Here is a 20,752-nt window from a genome sequence, read left to right as displayed (position 1 = left end):
AATTCAGGTTTTTAACACCATCTACCTACCTAACCTTTAAAAAAAAAGCACAAAGAGGAATCAAAAAGAAAAGATGTTTGAAGCTGCTCCTATATGCAGATTATTGGATCAGTTGGAAAATGTTTGAGTTAAAAAACATGCCAGCAAAAATCATCTAGGTGTTTTTCAAAATCATCGGAGCCAATAATGTCAATTCTAATATACAAATAAAACCAATAAAATAAAATCAATTTGTAATACTAATCACAACGATTATACTGAGTAACTTTCTTGTTCAAAGCATGTGTGTTGGAGTATAAATCTCCCAATTCTCACATACACACTTTGTGCAGTTCTACCAGTGAGAAATCCCAAACATCATAAGACCTTTGACACCCTTAATTAAGGTAACATGGTGATGTTAATAAAGTAGCTTTTTGTGGACAGGTGGAAAGTGTTCTTTCTAACCTTATCATTGTGATAAAGGCCCAGTTTTGCCTTTTCTATTCGAGAGTTCATATGATGCACAGATGCTTTCACATTATAATTTGAGTTCTTTGCTTTTACAGAAAGATATTAATACCGATATGTACCCATAGCAATAGCAAATAGCAAAAGTAATTCATGCTAATGGGTTTCCCTGAACAACTCTAATACGGTAAAAACGAACACTGAACAGTGATGAATAGTGTTTTTAAATCATGAAACATTAACCTTAAAAGAGTAGACCAACATTTTCATTCTTGCACTTGTGTTTATACATATGGAATAGACGTGGACAAGACTGAGTATCTTACCTGCCAGAAGTCTGCCACAGTGGAGGGAAGAGGACCTTGAGAGCTGATATAGGCTGGGTTTCGGGGGTCATGGTCCATCTTAAAGGAGAAAAGACAGAGTAAATATTCCATGAATATCCATGAAATGCTCATTTTCAAATAACATTGAAAAGTATACACCTAGCAGCTTGTTGACAGACATTTATAGGATATCTACTCTACAGTAAGACATAAGTGATATGTGCATGTTGGACGGATGGAAGTTTCTATGGTACTCTACTCTGACACGAATACTCGTTGTAAACTGCACTGTTTCATTTATCTTACTTATTTGCTTTCTGAACATTTTTACGGTCCCCTCCGATCTTTTGGGAAGGGGTAAACAAACTTCCTGCCAAGAGAAACAGAATGTCCACAATTTCTGTTTGGAGTTAAAAAGCTTGAGAGAGAAAAAAAGATAAGGAAAAGCAAATCAAATAAAGAGAAGGCACAGAGGCCTGTCTCTAATGAGAGTAGAGTCGTCTCTCTCACGACCACCTCCCCTCTCCCGACCCCTTTCTCGTTCTCATTTTTATCTACTCCACATCCCCTCTCTCTTCCATTTCTATATCGTTCTATCATCTCCAGTCACCTCTTCTTCCCCTCTCTCCCCTGTCTGTCCTCTCCAAGCATGTGCATTCTTTAATACCTCTGATTAAAGCCGGCTCTGGGAGTAAAGCAAGGCATCTCTCTAATCAAACGCATTTATTGATGAGAAGCTCACTGGATGGAGGATGGTGTCTGCGTGTAATTGTGTGCCTGTCTGAGTGAAAGTTGTCCCAATGGAAAAAAGGCTAATGATTGAGAAGAAAACCTTAATATGGACTATGACTTTTTAATGCACTAGCCACAATTAAATAATGACAGGCAAGATCTTCTCCAGCACTTCAGCTAATCAGCAGCAAAATCATAAGCAAAAGTAGACTTCAAACTGCAGCAAAGGGACAACCCACTTCTTTTAATCAATCTAATAAGTTTGCAAACTGTCAAATTATGCCAGTGTTTCTCGACCTTTTTCCCATCAGTAAGACCCAGGTTCCTCTTCCCTGATACAAACCAGAATGTGTTCACTGTTAAAAGTGGTAACTGTAAAGAGCTATTTCTACCTATCTATCCCTTAAATTTTGTTTTGATGGTAAAACCTTATGTATTTAGATTGAGATTTTTGAAGACAACATTTTTGACTTGCATAAAACCCAATCCATTTAGAGGCTATAACATAAAGCATATTAACATTTAACTTGACTAATTTTTAATATATTATACTGAATTTCATTCAAAAATGAAAAACCTGATTGGCAATTACTGATTTATGCGGTACATGATAATGGCCAGAATGGGGCATGCTATTGTTCAATTCTTATTTAATAACCCATGTCTAACAAGCTGTGGTGACCATAATTCACAATTTTTCTGAAGTATAACATCCGGTCTTACACTAGTAAACACACCCCACTATCTGTCATCAAAGAACATCAACGGAAACCACCATTTATCAGGTCTAAAAGAAATATGAAGCAAAAATAAAAATAAATAATAGCTATACGTATATTCACTGACTGCAACCAATCCTATCCACACTAATATTTAAGAAAGATATTATTTTCTGGATGCATTACAGAAGAACATCCTCCTGACCTGAAATGTTTCTTTACAAAATGAAGGGAAAGCTGTCATCAAGTTGGAATGTGCCCATTTTGAGCTGCAACAAAAGCGTGTTTGCTGTGAGGAGGCAAGATATGCAGTCTTGTTAGGGGTGTCAGACCTGAGCTTATTAAATGAAAGAACGGTTAGAGAATGGAGGAGACTGTAAAACACACTTCCAAAGTTGCTGCTGCTCTTTCATGTGTATGTGTGTGACCTTGAAGCTTCAAGCTTAGATAATTTAAAAAGAATAGTACTGCTTATTAACGTGGCCATTTTCATGTCCGAAATGCTCTGATTTTATGAGAATTTCTCCACGCAGATCAAATGTTACAGCAGTCTGTGTGAGTGAGTGTGTGCTTGATAGCACGCATGCTTGTCTTTGTGAGTACGTTTGGGAGTATGTATGTCTTTAAAGCACAAAAGCCGATCACAAAGCCTTTCAAAACTTTTGCTAAAGTAATTGCATGGTTCAGTACTTCTGCACTAATTTCTCTATAGCTTCACAAAAAGATCAAACACCACTGCATGAGAGATAGACAGATTCAAACCCCATGGTTAGAGTGAATGACACGCACACCTATTAGCATGGCAGAAAATGGAAATAATTGCTTTGCACAACCTTAATTGTTGGCAAGAGCAATTTAAGGGTAGAACAATTATATATACACAAGCTGGCTAATGCCGGCAGTCTATATGAAACTGATTTTTGACTACCCGCTCTCTAAAAAGGGTGTTATTATAGTCGATTTCACATTCAGAGGTATGATCCCACTCTTAAAGTCTAATTTAAAAGACCTGAGACTTTTATTAGTTTATCAGTAAGTTCAGCATCTTGTGATGCTCTATACAGGAAATATATAGTAGAAGCTTTGAGCATAAGATGACAAAAGTGTTTGCAGGATTCATTTCACTAATATTTGTATAGCAAATAAAAATGATTAGGAGTCAAGAGAATGTAATATTTAATTCCTGCTTTAATTTACTCAATATTACTAAATATGACTAAATGTTTGCCCATTTATGTGAAAGATGCGATAATATCATCCAACAAGCTTTATCTGTACTTTTTTCATTTGTATATTTGAAAGACAGAGTGCCAGAGCATAACTCAAACCCAAAGATCACCAAAACCGGAGGAGAGGGTGTTGGTGTGAGGAGGTTGTGAAAAAATATCACGAATGATTTACTTTGAGGCCTTTTTATTTCTTGCAGCTAATGAGAAAGAAGCTACAAACATTGACAGACATAATTATCACAGTTTTTGAAACGCACATTGCCAAATCCCTGCTGCGCTTTAATTACCGCGCCTCCATGCATTTGTCTCTGCACCAGCGGATCAGTGCACCCAACCCCGACTGCAGTGTGAAACCCTCGGGGAGGGAGGGCTGACTTGCTTGTGCCTTTTGTTTCTTCTTTTGACGAGTTGGAGTCCAAAAATAACAGCATGTAAAAATGACTCAGTTTGACTTTCTCAGTGTGATGTTGCTGCACACGTATTATACTGATTAACATTATGTGTATGTACTGATCAAGGGGCCAAAACAAAAATTTGTGTGCCTTTATTAATAAATTATTATTGCGATGAAATCACACAGTGTTTGGTTTTAAAGCATTCATGTGGTCTGTGTATTATTGTATGCACACAAAAAAAGCTCACATTGATAGAAAAGATTACTTCCTTTTGATAATGTCTGTCATAGTGAAATGTTTATTTTTGTTCTAGAAATAAATTACTGACTCATTGAACCTACTTGAGTAGTGAGTACTTTTTTCTTTGTTTTTTCTCAGTCTCTCTGCGCCTGTGCCTCTATATATACATAAACAAGCATATTTTGATTGACAGAGGAGAGATGAGGAGGAGAAAGGGGATAAAATATCTATGAGCAAATAAATAAAATATAACAGTAACCCTCAAAGGAAAGTTGAAATGGTGCCGGCATAGTCCAAGCAATTGACACAAATGGACATTAATACGGTGTTGCTAAAAGAGCCTGTGCTTCAGTCACATGAACTACCTGTAAAACGGTTTTAACTTCCAATAATGGAGATGTGTAAAATATGTACAAACAAAATAAATACAAAAAAAGAGTTAAAATGGCTACTTACAATGGGACTCGCGTTGATGTAATCAGATCTGGATTGGTTATTCTCCGGCTTCAGGATGACTCGGGAGTGATCATCTACAGTATTCAGGAAGACAGACAGACAGGTGGTGATGTAACTACAAGAGCATCAACATCTTTATAACATATAACACATTTGTCTTAACCAGGTGCTGATTTCTTCAGTGAAGAATGCACTTGTTTTTATAAGCAAAAAGTATGATTAAAAGAGGCCATTGATTTTTTAATTGATCAAAACACAGTGACAGTACACAAGAAAACAAATATACATTCACTCGAGGCCGATACAATTTGCGAAGCACTCACACACAAGGACGCCGTGTGGGCGGTTGCGCTGGACATTCTGTTCCTCTTGACCCACTGCACATGCTGCTGGCTCAGCCTGGTAACTACAGAGAGCCTCCCACTCCTTATCCAAACGATCCTTCTTCTGCAGGTGATCCTCCATATACGACTGGACAAGACAAACAGGAGAAAGTTAGACATAAAAGTTGCTCACAGGGTACCAATGATGATATTGTAAATATTTCCTGTAACATGCATAACTCAATAAAAAACAAAAAGCATACCAGCTCAGACAATATAAACACATGACGCCCGTATAAATCTGAGGATTTCGGTTCAATTCAGGGTTACATTTGTTATTTATACAACGCAAACAAGAACATGAACCATATTTCTTGTGCTTATGCGTTTTATGTCCCATTTGCCTTCCCGTGTAAACGTTTTTGAATTAAGTCTCCTTCCCTCCCCTAAATCTGGCGAGTAAAAAATCTCCGTATCAAGTTCTTATTCGTCTGTTATAATCCAGCTTTACCTCCAAGGCCAACCTATCGCTTTCTGTGCTTTCTTTCTTCCCAACAATACAATCACTCACCTATCCACCTTCAGACAGGCAAGAGCTCAAAACCGCTCAGCACGGGAATCGTAGACAGTAATCCTAAACATGCACCACAAAGGAGATAGAGAGAGAGAGAGAGAGAGAGAGAGAGAGAGAGAGAGAGAGAGAGAGAGAGAGAGAGAGGTACAGAAAGGGGGGGTTGCAGGGAGGGGGCCTGTCCTGACAATCACACATGCAATTAAGACTCCTGAAAGGCCTGGGCACGCCAGTGCCTCTTCAGCCTGCTTCAATCACTCCTTTTCACTGCTTGCACAAATGCTGATAAGATTGTCTGTGCTTAAGCCGCCTTCCCAAGAAGCCCAAATTGAATTCAACTGAGACAAAGGGGAGTGGAGAGAGTGAGGGAGAGACAGAGAGGGGGAGAGAGGGAGAGAGAGAGAGAGAGAGAGAGAGAGAGAGAGAGAGAGAGAGAGAGAGAGAGAGAGAGAGAGAGAGAGAGAGAGAGAGAAAGAGAGAGAGAGAGAAACAGAGGACTGTGTCGCTGGCCAGAGTGTAAGAGCATAAGTGTTGTTTGGCGGTTGGTGTCTTGTTTTTTGGCTGCTTATTTCTGGACTCCCATTGATAACCAACAAGAAGGGATTTACCTTGTGCATGTGGGCATGTGAATGTGTGTTTATGAGTTTATTGTGTGAAAATAAATTACACACTCATAACCTAATGTCAAGAATCCTCTTGGCCCCGTACACAGACAGCAATCCGTAATTTCACAGGGCTCCGACACAAACGGAAATGTTTCTCCATGCCAAAAGTGTTGTTTAAAATATATATTTTTAAATGTACTTAATCGAACTTCAATGTCTTTATATATACCAATATCATGGCTATATAAACATTCTCATAGATTTTATTTCTTGTTTGAATAGCATATTGCACTCCTCTGAACACTAGGTTAGTGTATGTGTGTGTGTGTATGTGAGAGACCTTGTTTTAAGAGATGATGAACAATGTGACAAGTCGCTTAATAGAAGACATTATGGTTCATATGGAATTCATGATTTAGTGAAGGAGAAAAGACTTTGATTAAATGCCACTGTAAAAAGATTAACTCAAAGAGGAGAAAAATGTGGCCAGTGCCCAAGAACGTCTAAGTGTCAGGAGGCCATTGTTATAATTTTACAGTATTATCATTTAAGTATTTAAAGTATTATCATTTTAAATATGATTGTCCATAACACACATACAATTTGTAATGTTTTTGTGAGAAGTCTCTTATGCTTGCCTAGGCTGCATTTATTTAATCAAAAATACAGTAAAAACTGTAATATATGATCAACAACAGTATATATTTATTAAATAACAGTATATTATAACAATTTAAAATAACTGTTTTCTATTTTCATATATTTATATTTTAAAGTCTAATTTATTCCTTTGATGGCAAAGCCAATAGATGCGTCTATTACTCGAGTCAGTTGTGCCTCAATATGTTTGTGATAGGATTCTTTGATTAATAAAAGATCAAAAACATAGCATTTATTTCCCATATTAGAAAAAAATCTACATTATAAAACTCTGATCAATCAATTTAAAGGGGTCATGAACATTATTTTTTATTTTATAATGTTCTCTGAAGTCCACTTAATGTTAATTTTATCAAGTTTTTTACATCAAAAAACATCCTAATTTAATCTATTTTCTATCCTGTTTTGACCCTTTCTTTCAATCACTCAGTTTTTATAGGCGTGTCACATTCAATACTTGAAAGTAAACACTGTTATGATTGGGTCACAGTTTTGCATATTAAAATAATTTTCAACATACTCTCCGTTACACATGTTGAACTGTTTTGAAAACTACTTGCCAAACAATGTGAAATATTTATGCGTATTACATATGCTTTATAAGTCCTGGTTGCTTGTGGCAAATACATTTTAAGTAATTGGAGTTACCACAGTTATAATTGACGAAGGATGACTTACAGTGTTTTGTGTAAACGGAATTACAAACCGTTGTTTGTCGCACTGTCGTTCTTATAGGCTATTCATCATTCATCTTTTTTGATAAAGTAAAAAAAGTATTCATTGTAATTTGCAGTGTCGTCTTTTAAACACAATGAAACGTCGTGTCTTACTGTCTTACTGATGAAAAAACAGAAGATGTCGCTCACTGAAGCTTTTATTCAGGATTACAGCAGATTTCGCAGATCAAAACAAAAGCAAAAGCAGTGTTTTTGATGTGCTTTCTTCTGTGTCCGATAATCCAACGCATTAACCCCATAAATGCCGAAACAAAGGAAAGAACAACAAATCAAAAGTATTTGGTTTGACTATGGCGCTACAGTATAAATGCTCAGTACATATCAAGCGATCTGTATCAGACAGAGCAATAGTGACACATGGTAAAAACACTCACGCTTGTGTGTTGCGACATTATTGTAGGATCCAATGTAGTAGCAACTGCATCATCTTTTATTTTTGGTCTCTCTGAAAAGCCAGTGTCGAACTGTGTTCGAGAACAAGCAGTGTATTACTGACGTGATCTGACTGGAACTTCGCTAAAATAAAGTTCATCCACACTTTCTTAATGTTAGGATCACATGGAAGGCAATGTAAATACTTTGTTTTTCCACAACTTGGCACTTCAAAACATCTTGTAATCCTCAGAGGCATCACTATCGTTTTGTTGCTGTGTCTGTAATCCTGTGTCTGCCTCTGTCTCGTATTTACTACTACATGACATACGTGAATCGGTGGGCGGGGCTAAAGAGGCAATGATGTAGAAGTAGATGTTGATTTTTTTTAGCCGATGCAGTCTTTCGTCACACTATTACGTCATAAAGTGAGAAATCCAAAAGGAGTCGTTTTCTGAGCTTGGTTTCAATACAAGCTGTTTCTGAACTAATGAGGAAGTTTTTTACTTATATATATATTTTTTAAATTACCTTGTATACGTCAAAAGATCAAGGAAAATTTTATTTTTCAATTCATGACCCCTTTAATGCATACTTTAAACAATTTTAAATCTTACTGACCACAAACTTTTGAACAGTAGCGTAAATACATGGAAATAATAAAATAAATAATTAAAAATCCCCCACACAATAAACATTCTAAGTCATCATCTCTATTGGCATCTAAAAGCAAAGCCCATCACCACAAAACCACTGCCATATTACCAGCATAAACCATGACAGGCAACTGCACTCAAAATGTTCTATCCTTCAAGCAACATATCACTAGAGAAACAAATTACCCAGCAATCAGTTTACTTCTCCAGTTCTGCCTGAGTGCCATGAGCGGATGAACGCCAACTGTTTGTGGCCACATATGGCTGTTATGAGGACAATTTGCTCTTCTCGAACATACTGTATATCTGACCTTCTAGACAAAAGGTTTTAATTTTTCCCCCTTAGTTTTTCTTATGTTACAGATGGTTGATGGAGCATCTGCCCTATGTGTGTGTGTTTCTGTGACCATATGTAACAGTGACTCTCTCTATTTGCCTTCTCTAATACCACCTCTATTAGCAAGATGATGCATGATTTAATCAGAGACAGAGGGATTTGGCAACTAGCCAACCATTTAGTCACTGAGGTACTTCTCCCTGACAGACAGCAGACCATTTTCTGTCCTTTCACACAGTCCATCTCTTTAAGGAATGTCAATAAAAAAAATACTGCAGGTTGTTACACACACACACACACACACACACACACACACACACACACACACACACACACACACACACACACACACACACACACACACACACACACACACACACACACACACACACACACACACACACACCAAATATTTGTTGCTCTTCCTCTAAAAAAAAGACAAAACCTGGGTATCTCTCCCCCATTAACTTTCACTATGTGCATGTTTCACGTATAAATAATAAACACACAGTGCAGTGGAGCAACAGCAGTGAACTGTGGCGCTGTCCAAGGTTCTGAATTAGTTCTGCATGATCCTGCAGCAGCTATACTTTTTATATAATAAAGAGGGCAGATGTCTTGGATAAATTTCAGACTCTTAAACCAATGATGTGTCATAATATTTGATTTAAGGCTTACATTGTATGCATACAAAAACATGTACCCATTTTATGTACAGAAACAACATCTGTAATAATGTATTTAAATGTATTAATGTCTTTTCATGTGATGAAAACTATGTAAAGACCATGTAAGACAAAAGCAGTTTTATAGATCGAATATACCTTATTGTACAGCATGCTAGTAGATGGAAACCAAATACACAGCATAAATTAAAACAAAAAAAAACAAAAAACAAAAACAAAGCAGTAGCATTGTCAGTCAAAATATGATGGCAGAACAGGGGGGCATTATAATGCTGAACAGCACCATAGGAAGCTGGGCTCTGGAGAATGCATTCTCTTGTTTTGGTCTTACCTGAGGAGGGATGAAAAATATGCCTTATAGCAACCAGGCATACTGAGAGATTTCGCAATCAGAATAGTTAGTTTTTCATAGCCCATCTTTGATTGCACCCATTGAGAGATGGATATTTTATAAGTGGTAGTAACCTCTGATACATTGCACTCGCTGGTATTGCAGTCAGAGTGTGATTTTGAGATTATCTGTAGCACAACGACCAATATGAATTTTTTTACATAGATGATGGCGATATCTTAGAGAGCAGGGTGGCTGATGGTCGATATAAAGCTGATATATAATCATACAATTTAATTAAATAAAGATAGTAAATAACACCTGGCAGTTAAATATGTATTTATTTTACGTAATATTTATTAAATTAAAAATAGATTTGAAAATAAATTAATCTGGAAAAATAATTTGAATTTTTGAACTTGTAAAATAAACTGACTTTAATATTACTTCTTGATACTGTTTGTTTTTTTGTGCTTTTTTGTGTTTTTTACAAATAAAGAAACATTTAACAACATTACTAAAAGGAAGTAATCACTAAATATAAAATAAAATTTTTATTAGCTATTTAAAGACTTTTTTCATATTCCATTTACTTTCTTTGTTTTACATTTCTGTCTAATAATGTATTAATAACAAAACTAACGAAGACTCAGGATGGGAGTTCCCGCGTGTATGCTCAGGCATAGGTGTTCTCTGCAGTGTCAAATTAAAAGTCATTGCGCTGTCAAAATAAAAGACACATTTCACTTAAATGGCAAAAAGAAAAATGTATGAGCTGATGACGATAATTAAAAAATGCAAAATATCTGCGATATATCAGTCGACCACTGCATTTTTAAGATTTTTTTCACTGTTCAGAGTGCAACGTGCATTTATACACCATAATACTGGCAGTGTGACCGTACATAAATAGTTTCTAAGGTTGTATTAAATAAAAAACTAAAAATCGAATTGTCTCGAACACCTATCTGGATAATTTAGATATTATATATATAATATCTAAAGATATTATCTTAAAGCCTATAAAAAGTAAACTGCCACGCATTTTACTGTCCTTGCTGAGTGTCTACGACATGGTCCAAGTTGCTTCAAACCAGCTAAAGAATCAATTAAATAATTACCACAGCATTTTGCAAACTTCTGAATGTTTGAACAATAGCTTTGTAGGTGTACATTTTAGCAAATGCATCTATGCCAAACAACGCACATAGTTTTATTAGCTGTTGAAAAAAAAACCTTCATCTCAATAAGGGCCATCCATTACAGCAAAACACAATACGCTAAATCAATCAACTCAGTGGCTGTCTTTTGCTCCACTGTTGGATGTATGATAGATTCTCTGCTCGGTAATGAACACAACGCTACCAGGCACCTATCAGTCTTTCCTGTCGAAGCTGTGCTGAGATGAATAAAACAAAAGTTGGGACGAAATTAAAACAATCCATTGTGTCAGAAAAGCCAGAGACCATGGGGCCCTGCAGTTCCTTTCAGAGACAAAACAAACCCACAATTATAAAATATGAGACTGATGTGAGACAAAGGTGAAGGAAAACAAGGAAAGAGAGACAAAAGGAGTAGCACATGTTTGGAGTGTGTTTATGCTCATCCTGACTATGACTGCAATGACACAGGCTCTGTACGAAGAGTGTGAAGAGTATAAGATATTATATTTAATAGTCTATTGCTTAAATGACTGTGTCCTGTTTTCACGTGCATATATTAAACTGTTTACCAGTATCATGTGTCCAGTGGAGATGTCCATGTTGGTTTGGGTGGGTTCTTCACTCCAGGAGGATGTGCTGCTGCGGGCGGAGGGACTCTGCATCGGTCCGTCACTGAACTGTGAGGACACGCTGTTAATGCGTGACGTGTGCGATGGGTGGAACACTTCTGATCGCTCTCCACGCTCTGATGTCTGCACCGCCATGCGCTGGCGACAGAGATCCTATCGAGAAAGTGGACAAAAATTAGTCTTATCTGTGAAGACATTATCTGGGGCAACTCATAAAGCTCCTCTAAAGAGTAAACTAAACTGAACAATCACACAAAGTACAACATTAAAGCTCTGGTTATTATGCTTAGAATTTTATAATGGTTATATATATATATATATAGGAAAATCATTCAAAAACACACTGATACTGCATCAGGACTCTGGTTCTCCGCTCAGTGGGTTCAAGATACACCCAACAATATATTACGTCACTGTCTGCTCTACAAGATGAAATCTATCAGCTGCATAAACTCACCAATGGAGCAAATAATTACTATTTGCTAGCAGCCATACTTAAACACAAGGCTCACTGATAAGGTTTATTTTTCTAAAAGAATACATTTACATATGAAGAGTTTAGATGCAAAAGCCTCTAAGCACCATCTGAAATTTTCTTCTAAAATAATAATTTTTATCAAGCTCGTATATTTAAGTTCAGTTATTTCACTTGAATGGCAATGAAAATTACCTATTAACTGTCATTTAAGTGAAATTACTGAACTTAAATATACGAGCTTGATAAAAATGATCATTCTAGAAGAAAATTTTAGATGGCACTTAGAGGCTTTTGCATCTGAACTCTTCATATATATATATATATATATAAACCATAATCATGCATAAGATTTGCTAATAATATAACAGTTTGTGACAAGTCATACCTTGCATATATATAGTTGGAGTAATGTTGGTAAATTGTTCATAAAATGCCATCAAAAGCAACAAATTAGCAATCTATTTACAAAACCAGTAAAATTTAATTGAAAATCCAGCTTGCTCTCTCTGTCTCAGTATATAGCTACTGTATTTGTCAACCAACCAGCAAACACTTCTAAATATACAGGTCTTCCCTTTCCCCTTAACAGCTACATATCAGTCACTCACGTCATTCTGGAATTATAACTCCAAGCTAATACCTACCATTTGTCACTTCATTGAAATCAAACAAAGAAGCAGATTTTTCAAACCACCTTCCAAAGGATCAGTGACTCTACCAGGATATCAGATGAATGCTTCAATGTAAAAGCTGAACTCTCTCACAGATGTGTCATTATATCCCTTCTAACCTGGTTCAACATATAATTGCTGCAAGCAATTATTTATGGAAAAGCTTTCAGAAAATGTCTGTACTACCTGACATATTTCACTGAAATAGGAGAGATCTAATGTCTGTTAATAGAAAGAATGAATTTGGTTGTGGGATGCTATTGTTTAGTCAATCAGAAGACTTTTGAGCTCTCTGTCTGTCAGTCATTATTTTTAGGTGAAATCAGGATTGATCTTCAGGGGGAGGGATTTTAAAACGGGAAGGGGGCGGTCTAAGTCAGTGACGCAAGCTATTGAAATGCCTAACGTAGCTTTCAACACCCTTAAAAAAACTATTTTGACTACAAGCATCTTACAATGTTTAAAAAAATGTACAAGAAAGCTTTCAACCATTTTTCAGGCATTTACCATATAGCCTTTGTATAAAACAACAGCATTTTGTAACATTTTAAAGCAATTTTAAAAGCATTCAAAAGCTCTAATTTTATTGAATTAAAAACCTTCTGCTCATTGTGCCTGATTGTGATTATTTTTACTTCCCCATCCCCTTGCTTTACTTCAATTTTATTTACTTAAATGTTAAACAGGCACAGACAATTACTTTCTGAGGCAGTTGCAACAATACGACCCCATCAAATGTCCAACAGTTAAAAAAGCACCCAGATACATACAAAAAAGAAAGACAGCCGAGTGAGGCTGACAGGAGGGTCAGTGAGGGAGTGTGGGGGTTGGAGGTGGAAGTTTTGTGCGTCTCACTAATGGAGCTCCCCAGTGAAGGAAACCAGGAGTCGGTGGGGGCTAAACAGAGGTCACAGAGCTCTAAAATGAGCCACAGACTAGAAGATGGAGATCACCCTTAACATTAATATCTGATCTGATCATGTCTGATCACGACTCAAAATGAAAAACTGTTAAAACAGTGCCCACTTCCTGATAAATCATGTTAATTTCAGACAGCACAAATCAATGCATACAATTAATTCTCTTAATCAGTCAACCGAGCAAAATTAATTACATTAGCATTTAATAATTTAGTACCCATATTTATCTAAAGTGATTTATAAAGTGCAAAAGAGAAGAATATAACCACAAAAATACAAAAACAATTAGCAAAAGAACCCCCCCCCCCCCCCCCCCCCAACAAAAAAGAGAAGAAAAAGAGAGAAAAGTCCAAGAACATTTTCAAGCGCATTATCGATGAGTCGAGTGCCCATTGAGGAGATGTGTTTTTAAATGCTTAGATGTTTCTTAAAGGTAGCTGGAGACTCTTATGTTCAGGGAGGGTTGGGATGATCATTCCCCCATCAAGGTACAGTTAAAGCAGACAACTACTTGGTTACAGGCTACAACTTGACTTGACTGTATAAATATATATACTAAAAGTAAATGAAAGAACGAACGAATAAATGAATGCATTTTCTTAAGTACCTTCCTTTAACATGAACATTTATGCATTTGGTAGATGCTTTTATCCAAATTGACTTACTGTGTACATCATCAGTTTGTGTTTCATTGGTGTTGAACCCATGACTTTAATGTTGCTCTAGTCTACCAGTCAGCACCTAGTCTTATAACTCAATCAAAAAAAATATTTGATCCTAATTCTTTAAAAAAAAATAACTTTACTTCAAGTAAAAAACAAAACATGGTGTTAATGTAAGTAACAATAACCTTTTAATGTCGACAAAAGAAAATGAACAAAATGTAAATCCTTTATAAAGAGTGCATGGTAACAAAACTTACTTAAATAAAGTAATCCTGGTGGATATTGGATTTTACAAGTATGTTTAGAATGTGAGGGATATAAAGAGGACCATGAACTGTATTTAAAGAACAATGAAAACTACAGTTGATCTCATAACACTTTGACCTTTTCCACATTTTGGCAATAATGGTATAGGCAAGATTCAGATGTTTTAAGAACAAGAAACTTATTGAATAATAACAGGGAGAACAAACAATTGTGAATATGCAAGTGTTTGATGAAGGAAAGTGTGTGTGTGTGTGTGTGTGTGTGTGTGTGTGTGTGTGTGTGTGTGTGTGTGTGTGTGTGTGTGTGTGTGTGTGTGTGTGTGTGTGTGTGTGTGTGTGTGTGTGTAGGTGGGTGGCAGTGGTGATGGTGGTGTGTGTGTGCTTTGATCTGCTACAGAATCATTGCGGCAGAACTGATTCTAATTGCATGTTTCACTGTAAGAGTCCCTGTGCACAAGACTGCATTCAATCCAGCTACAGCAGTTGGGAAATCCCTTACAACTAGACAGTACGAGCTGTGTCTACGCCTCTAATCTTATTCGCTTAAAAAAAAAAAAAAAACTGGCAGATCTAAAGGGCTGAAAGCACTTTCAATATACTACCATACGACAACATTACACACAAATTCAAATCAATACAAAGTAATTAAAAGCTTAAATGAAAACAAAGCAAAGGTGTCACAGGACATAATGTGTGACTGCATCATAATATTGAGAAACACAGGTTATTTTGCCTCACTGATAGGGCCGACGTTTATGGAAGGGACTTCTCGACAAAGTGTGAGAGGTTTATTAAATATTGAAGGCGGGGGAGGAAGCCAAGCGCTTGCACCCTGCGATCCAGTCTCATTGAGTACAGCTGAGCCCAACACAAAATCAATAAGCCTTCACCGCAAGCCCTCCCTCCAGGAGCCGTGAAAGAAAGGTCAGACAACAAACTCATTTCCCTGCTAAAAAGGGCTCTGCCTCAATTAGGATTCATATTAAACACCGCTGTCGTGCAAGGAACATCTGCGCCTACTCCAATGGGTCACAATTAAGGAAAAAAAGCTTTAAATGAACTCCATTGTCTTTTTGTTAATGAGCTACAATAATTTTGGAAAAATTAAGAACCTTCATTACACCTAATGATGATCGCAAATATGGACAGTGTTACTCTGGAAGGATTGGTTTGCTGGATTGGATGTGGAAATAACCTTGGTCGAGGACAACTTGCTTAGTTTATCTTAAAAACAGGAAAGCTTATTCATGTTAATATGTACCGATGAATGTCAGAGAAAACATGATTGGCTGAAATAATTGGCCTGCTCCTACCTGATAGGCTGCCGTGGCATCGTGGCCTGTGTCATTTCCCAAACCAGTGAGCTTCTCCTTCAGTTTATGGTGGGAGCGGTGGCGCAAGAAGTACAGAGTCCCTGACATCCCCAACACCATGACAATAAAAACCATGGAGACCACCACCAGAATCAAAAAGTTGCCTGGCTCCACTCGACTGTGTTTGACCAGGGGGATGTGGTTCAGTTTGCCCCTCTGAAATTAGAACAGACAAGAGAGAGAAACCCTGATAAACATCGTGGATTGAAATACTAAGCATTGCAACCGTTTTCAACAGATAAGATAAGATAAGAATCATTTCTTATCTCTTTTCAAAGATAAGAAATGTTTCTTGAGCACCAAATCAGCATATTAGAATGATTTCTGAAAGATCATGTGAGACTTAAAACTGAAGATTCATCTTTGCCATCACAGGAATTACATTACATTTTAAAATATATTCAAATAGAAAACTTAACTTTAAATTGTAATGATATTTCACAATATTACTGTTTTTACGGTATACTGTATGAGTCTTCTATATCCCTTAACTGGTCACAGGATAAGAGTGTCCAATTGGTGTTTTGATATGGTACTTTAAATTAGGTGGCAAGACGCTTATTGCTTTTAATTTTTACTTGTTGTACACACTGACGTTCAAGCCCACACTTGGGAAGTGAAGGCCTGCTCCACTCTTGCCTTGGCAAGTTAAAGCATACCACCACAGAGCAATTAGGGTCGGTCCTCACTGTACCAGCTTGTTGCTAATTAGCCTCCAAGTCTTGGGTTTGGTCGGGATGGGGGAATTGGCTCAGACCTCCAAGTTAATAAAATGGGAGAGGGGCTAAGCCGAGGGGGAGTACCTAAAAGGTCCGAGCCCTGCTAACGTTCCACTGTAGAGGGGGTTGTCAGGCTTGTTAGCCCCTCGGGGGGAAGGCTGACAGCCGGGGCTAAGCTGCTGGGGGATTGGCGGCGTATTGTTTCCAAATGCCTTGTGAGGCTGAATAGACTGAGGCCTTTAGAATGGGGTTCAGAGTTTTTTTAATCTGCCTCTATTTGCATTCAGTGCTATCATACCAACCGACTGATCACAAAACTATAAAGCCATGTGAGCTGCCATCCCATGATTGATTTTTCTGATCAGTATTTTAGAAACAATGACTACTTTCTGTTTCCTGAATACTGATAATCTACTTCATACTCGTTATTGATGTATTGTTTTCTTAAAGCATTAAACAACATTTAGGACTACTACACCTTGTATAACAGGATGCAAATTGATGAAGCACAACATATTTAAATCAAGCTCTAATTACATATGCCACTCCATTTAATCACATACTGAAATCCCCCATACACTGGCTACACATTGCTAAAAATATTAGCACCTAAATGTGAGGTTTAGTAGTTTCCAAGGATTAGTTTCTACTTTTTGTGATTGTGGGCTTTTGTTGGTGCAGAAATGGTTTGCTTTCCACCCATCAAACGTTGCATGGAGAGTGTGTAGAGAGGAGGGCGCATTCAGCTGGAATAGAAAACCCCCTCTCTACTTCCCTCCATCCCTCTGTAGGCTTAGCGCTCTTATTCGAATTACATGAAAAGATCTCTAACATGAAAAGCTGACTCTGAAAAGAAAATTGTGCTTGTTTAAATAATGTCTGCAATTAATTATAACTAAATAGAATACATGCATTAGGCAGTTGACCAAGGGACTGGAAAATGGATAAAAAAAAGGAGAAGATATTAAAGAAAAAACAAAAATGTTGTCCTGAGGTAGTCTAGTTAAATGCAAGTTACAGTATGAAATTTATGATGAATACCAAAATGAATCCTAAAGTATATTTGTGCATTATACATATATATCAAATAAATATAAAACCTCTATGCCAAAGCACGATTGACAATTTTTTTTTATCATATGTACAAAGTAGTTGCTTAGCAAAAATGTTTATCATGGTTTAAATACATTATGTTGGTACCTATACAATTGATTAATATAACTGAAAACAAAAAATCGACATCATTATTAGAAAAATAATAACCTATCTACAACATAACTTCTCTTATTATGAGGACAGAAAAAATGCAAAGCAGACTCAACATGGTGTGTTGTAATGTGAAAATCTCTTTTGAAGAAAATTAACTGAAATAATGTCAAATCTTCTCTTCCTGCAACACATCTGGTCTCATAACAGAAAACCCTCAAATATACACTTTACATAAAAGCAGAGAAAAAAAATAAAACGAGGAAAAAAGAGACAGGGGGAAAAAGAAAGAAAGGGAGGGAGAGACAGAATCCTTTATGCTTTTATGGTTTTGTTCTTCTGTAGGGAATACAATTGGACTTGCAAATTTCTGATTCACAGGAGTCTACTGAAAAACAGGCAGACAGGTTCAAATCAAGCTTTCTCTTAAAAAAGTACCTCCTATGAACTAAAAATACAAGGAATTCTGGGCGTATAAGTCTCTATACATAAATTTCATTTAAATATATTATAAAAATAATATATATATATATTTTTTATCTGATATGTTATGAAGATATGGAAAAAAAACAGTTGGAGTTGAAAATGATATAATATAATATATAATATAATATAGATAAACATAAATCAAATTCAAAAAAAGGAAAAGCAAGACATTGCAAACAAAAATAATTAAAATGTTACTGGGTGAAATGTGTTCCTGAATTAATGGGTGTGTTCCCAGGGTCTTCGGATATTGCTTATCCACAGATTCAGCTAATCAATCTCTTGACTGAAACTTTACCAAACTGACAAAATTTAAATCTTAATGTTTCTTAATCTTAATCTTAAAGCAGTGAATAATTGTCAATAAAAAATAACACTTGAATCCAGGACTACTGTTCTAATAAATAAAAATAAAAATTAACACCTAACACAAAGACCACTGCCCAATGTACGGTCAGACAAATTTCACCAACAGAAATTTTACTTTTTTAAGCAATCTATAAGTATGGATTTTTTTATATATATTTTTTTCGCTCTCAAAGATAAACAGGAGGATTTGTATATTTGAGGATGGATAAAATGGAGATGGATTTGGGATGCTCTGGCTGATTCAAATCATTGAGGAAAGGGTTGGGTGGAGGAGACTGTGACGGGTGAAAGGTTGAGACAAGGGCCGCCCAGATATCCTTTCACTTTTACACACAATAATCACTCATCCTTAAAAGCATTCATCCACTCCAATCCCAGCTTTATATCTTTAAAATATGTAAAAATATGATAAATCAATTTTAAAAAGAACATAAACATCCTGCACACGATGTTGGACAAATGAAAAGCAGTTTTACAGTCATTGTGTTTTGAAATACAAGTTCTATTATATTTGTTTTGTATTGACTCTTTAAAAAAAACCTAGACCATAATTTGTATTGTGAAAAAAAAATTCTGTTTCACTGTTTATAAGAAGATCGTCTAAATTGCATGTATGTGGAATCCTATTGGAAAAATAATCCAAAATTAATTTGTATATATCAGGGAATATATGTAATGCATTATGACTTTAAAAATATGTTACATTTCACTAACCATTTCACTTAAGTTAACTTTCCATGTAAATTAGAGATTAGACATTGCCAGTGTTTAAAAATTACATTAAACACGTCAGACATTAAAGCTGAATATATAGAATATGCATATAATGAATCTATGATCACTGCAATTAGTCATTAAAGTATAAAACATCATTGCCCTACATTTCGTTATTTAGCACGTTTTATGGAACATTTATTAAAAATATAATGATCAGAGATAAGCCAAATAAAATAATTATTAGTCCTTGCAAATAATTCCAAGCTGTGAGAGAAGTTTTCTTCTTCTTCTTTATTTATCAACCCATCTAACGCATCTTTCTTCTTATTATTTATTTTTGGCTCCGAGTCACATGCAACTTGCGAAGACCCATGCAGACGAAACACACCGCTTTCAATGCGATCGATTTCCCACAAACGATTTCCCAGCTAAACATTGATTCCTCCCTCTAAAAAAAAAATAAGAATGTTGCTTCTGTTTGTAGTACTCTGAACATCTGCACAGCGCTTACCACCTTGACTCACGACCCATATCAATTACATAACATCTGCAAAACCATCTTGGCCATAAAATCGCACACTATGCACACGCTTCTATCAGCAGAAGTGTTCAAAATGAAAAGCACGATGAAATGTGCCATGCTGTTGCACCGCCATAGTAAGTCTTGCAGGACAGTGTCACTCTCATTATCAGTCCAGATGCATCCGGATGCGCAATAAGTTTTAGGTGACGCTTAATGGCGCGTTCACAGCCTCGTTACATTAATTTACCCGACCATTACGTGCATCAGACATACAGACAAGTGCAAGCCCAGATAGATAGTTACCTAGTTCCATTTTCTGACAGCGCGCGACGGATGCTATTCAAGATCCTATTCCGCCTTTCTACATCAGATGTCCGGCTTGGCAACTGCAGCTTCCTTTCGAAATCCTGCTAGCTAAGAAAAGTTTTCACCTCCGCGTCCACCTCAACAATAGACCGTCGCTGTTCACAGTGTTTTTAAACAGAAGAGGAGAATAAATAAATAAATACATAAATAAAATAGTTTGAAAGAGAAAGACGGGAGCGGGAGAAAAAGCCGAGCCAAATCGCCAGACACATTTCCTAAAGACTTATAAGAAGCTGCAGTGGGTTGTCTTGTCCTTTGAATGATCATGTGCGCCTGAAAAGCCGGCTTTTTTTTCACGGAGCCCCTCCTTATATTCAGCGAGACTCGAGTCGCTGTCTGTAGCACATGTCACATCCACTGGTTGCTATAGCGATGC

The 20,752-nt window shown here is 36.5% G+C and overlaps 1 protein-coding gene across 2 annotated transcripts in view; it reads right to left on the bottom strand.

Annotated features, from left to right (window-relative positions):
- ptprn2 (protein tyrosine phosphatase receptor type N2) overlaps window positions 1-20,752 on the bottom strand; it is a 295,725-nt gene that overhangs the window by 13,068 nt on the left and 261,905 nt on the right. For both annotated transcript variants that reach the window (XM_077229223.1, XM_077229224.1), the window contains exons 13-17: window positions 15,931-16,146; window positions 11,558-11,770; window positions 4,871-5,018; window positions 4,548-4,621; window positions 777-854 (exon numbers count right to left, since the gene is read on the bottom strand). In XM_077229223.1, the coding sequence (XP_077085338.1) occupies window positions 777-854; window positions 4,548-4,621; window positions 4,871-5,018; window positions 11,558-11,770; window positions 15,931-16,146 (729 nt within the window). The remainder of the gene's footprint in view (window positions 1-776; window positions 855-4,547; window positions 4,622-4,870; window positions 5,019-11,557; window positions 11,771-15,930; window positions 16,147-20,752) is intronic.

This window comes from Siphateles boraxobius, unplaced genomic scaffold, assembly GCF_051911475.1.
Source record: "Siphateles boraxobius isolate OS27281-9 unplaced genomic scaffold, OSU_SipBor_1 130, whole genome shotgun sequence".
Lineage (NCBI taxonomy): Eukaryota > Metazoa > Chordata > Actinopteri > Cypriniformes > Leuciscidae > Siphateles > Siphateles boraxobius.
The sequence above is the reverse complement of the archived record's forward strand: the minus strand, read 5'-3'. Positions and strand labels throughout refer to the sequence as shown.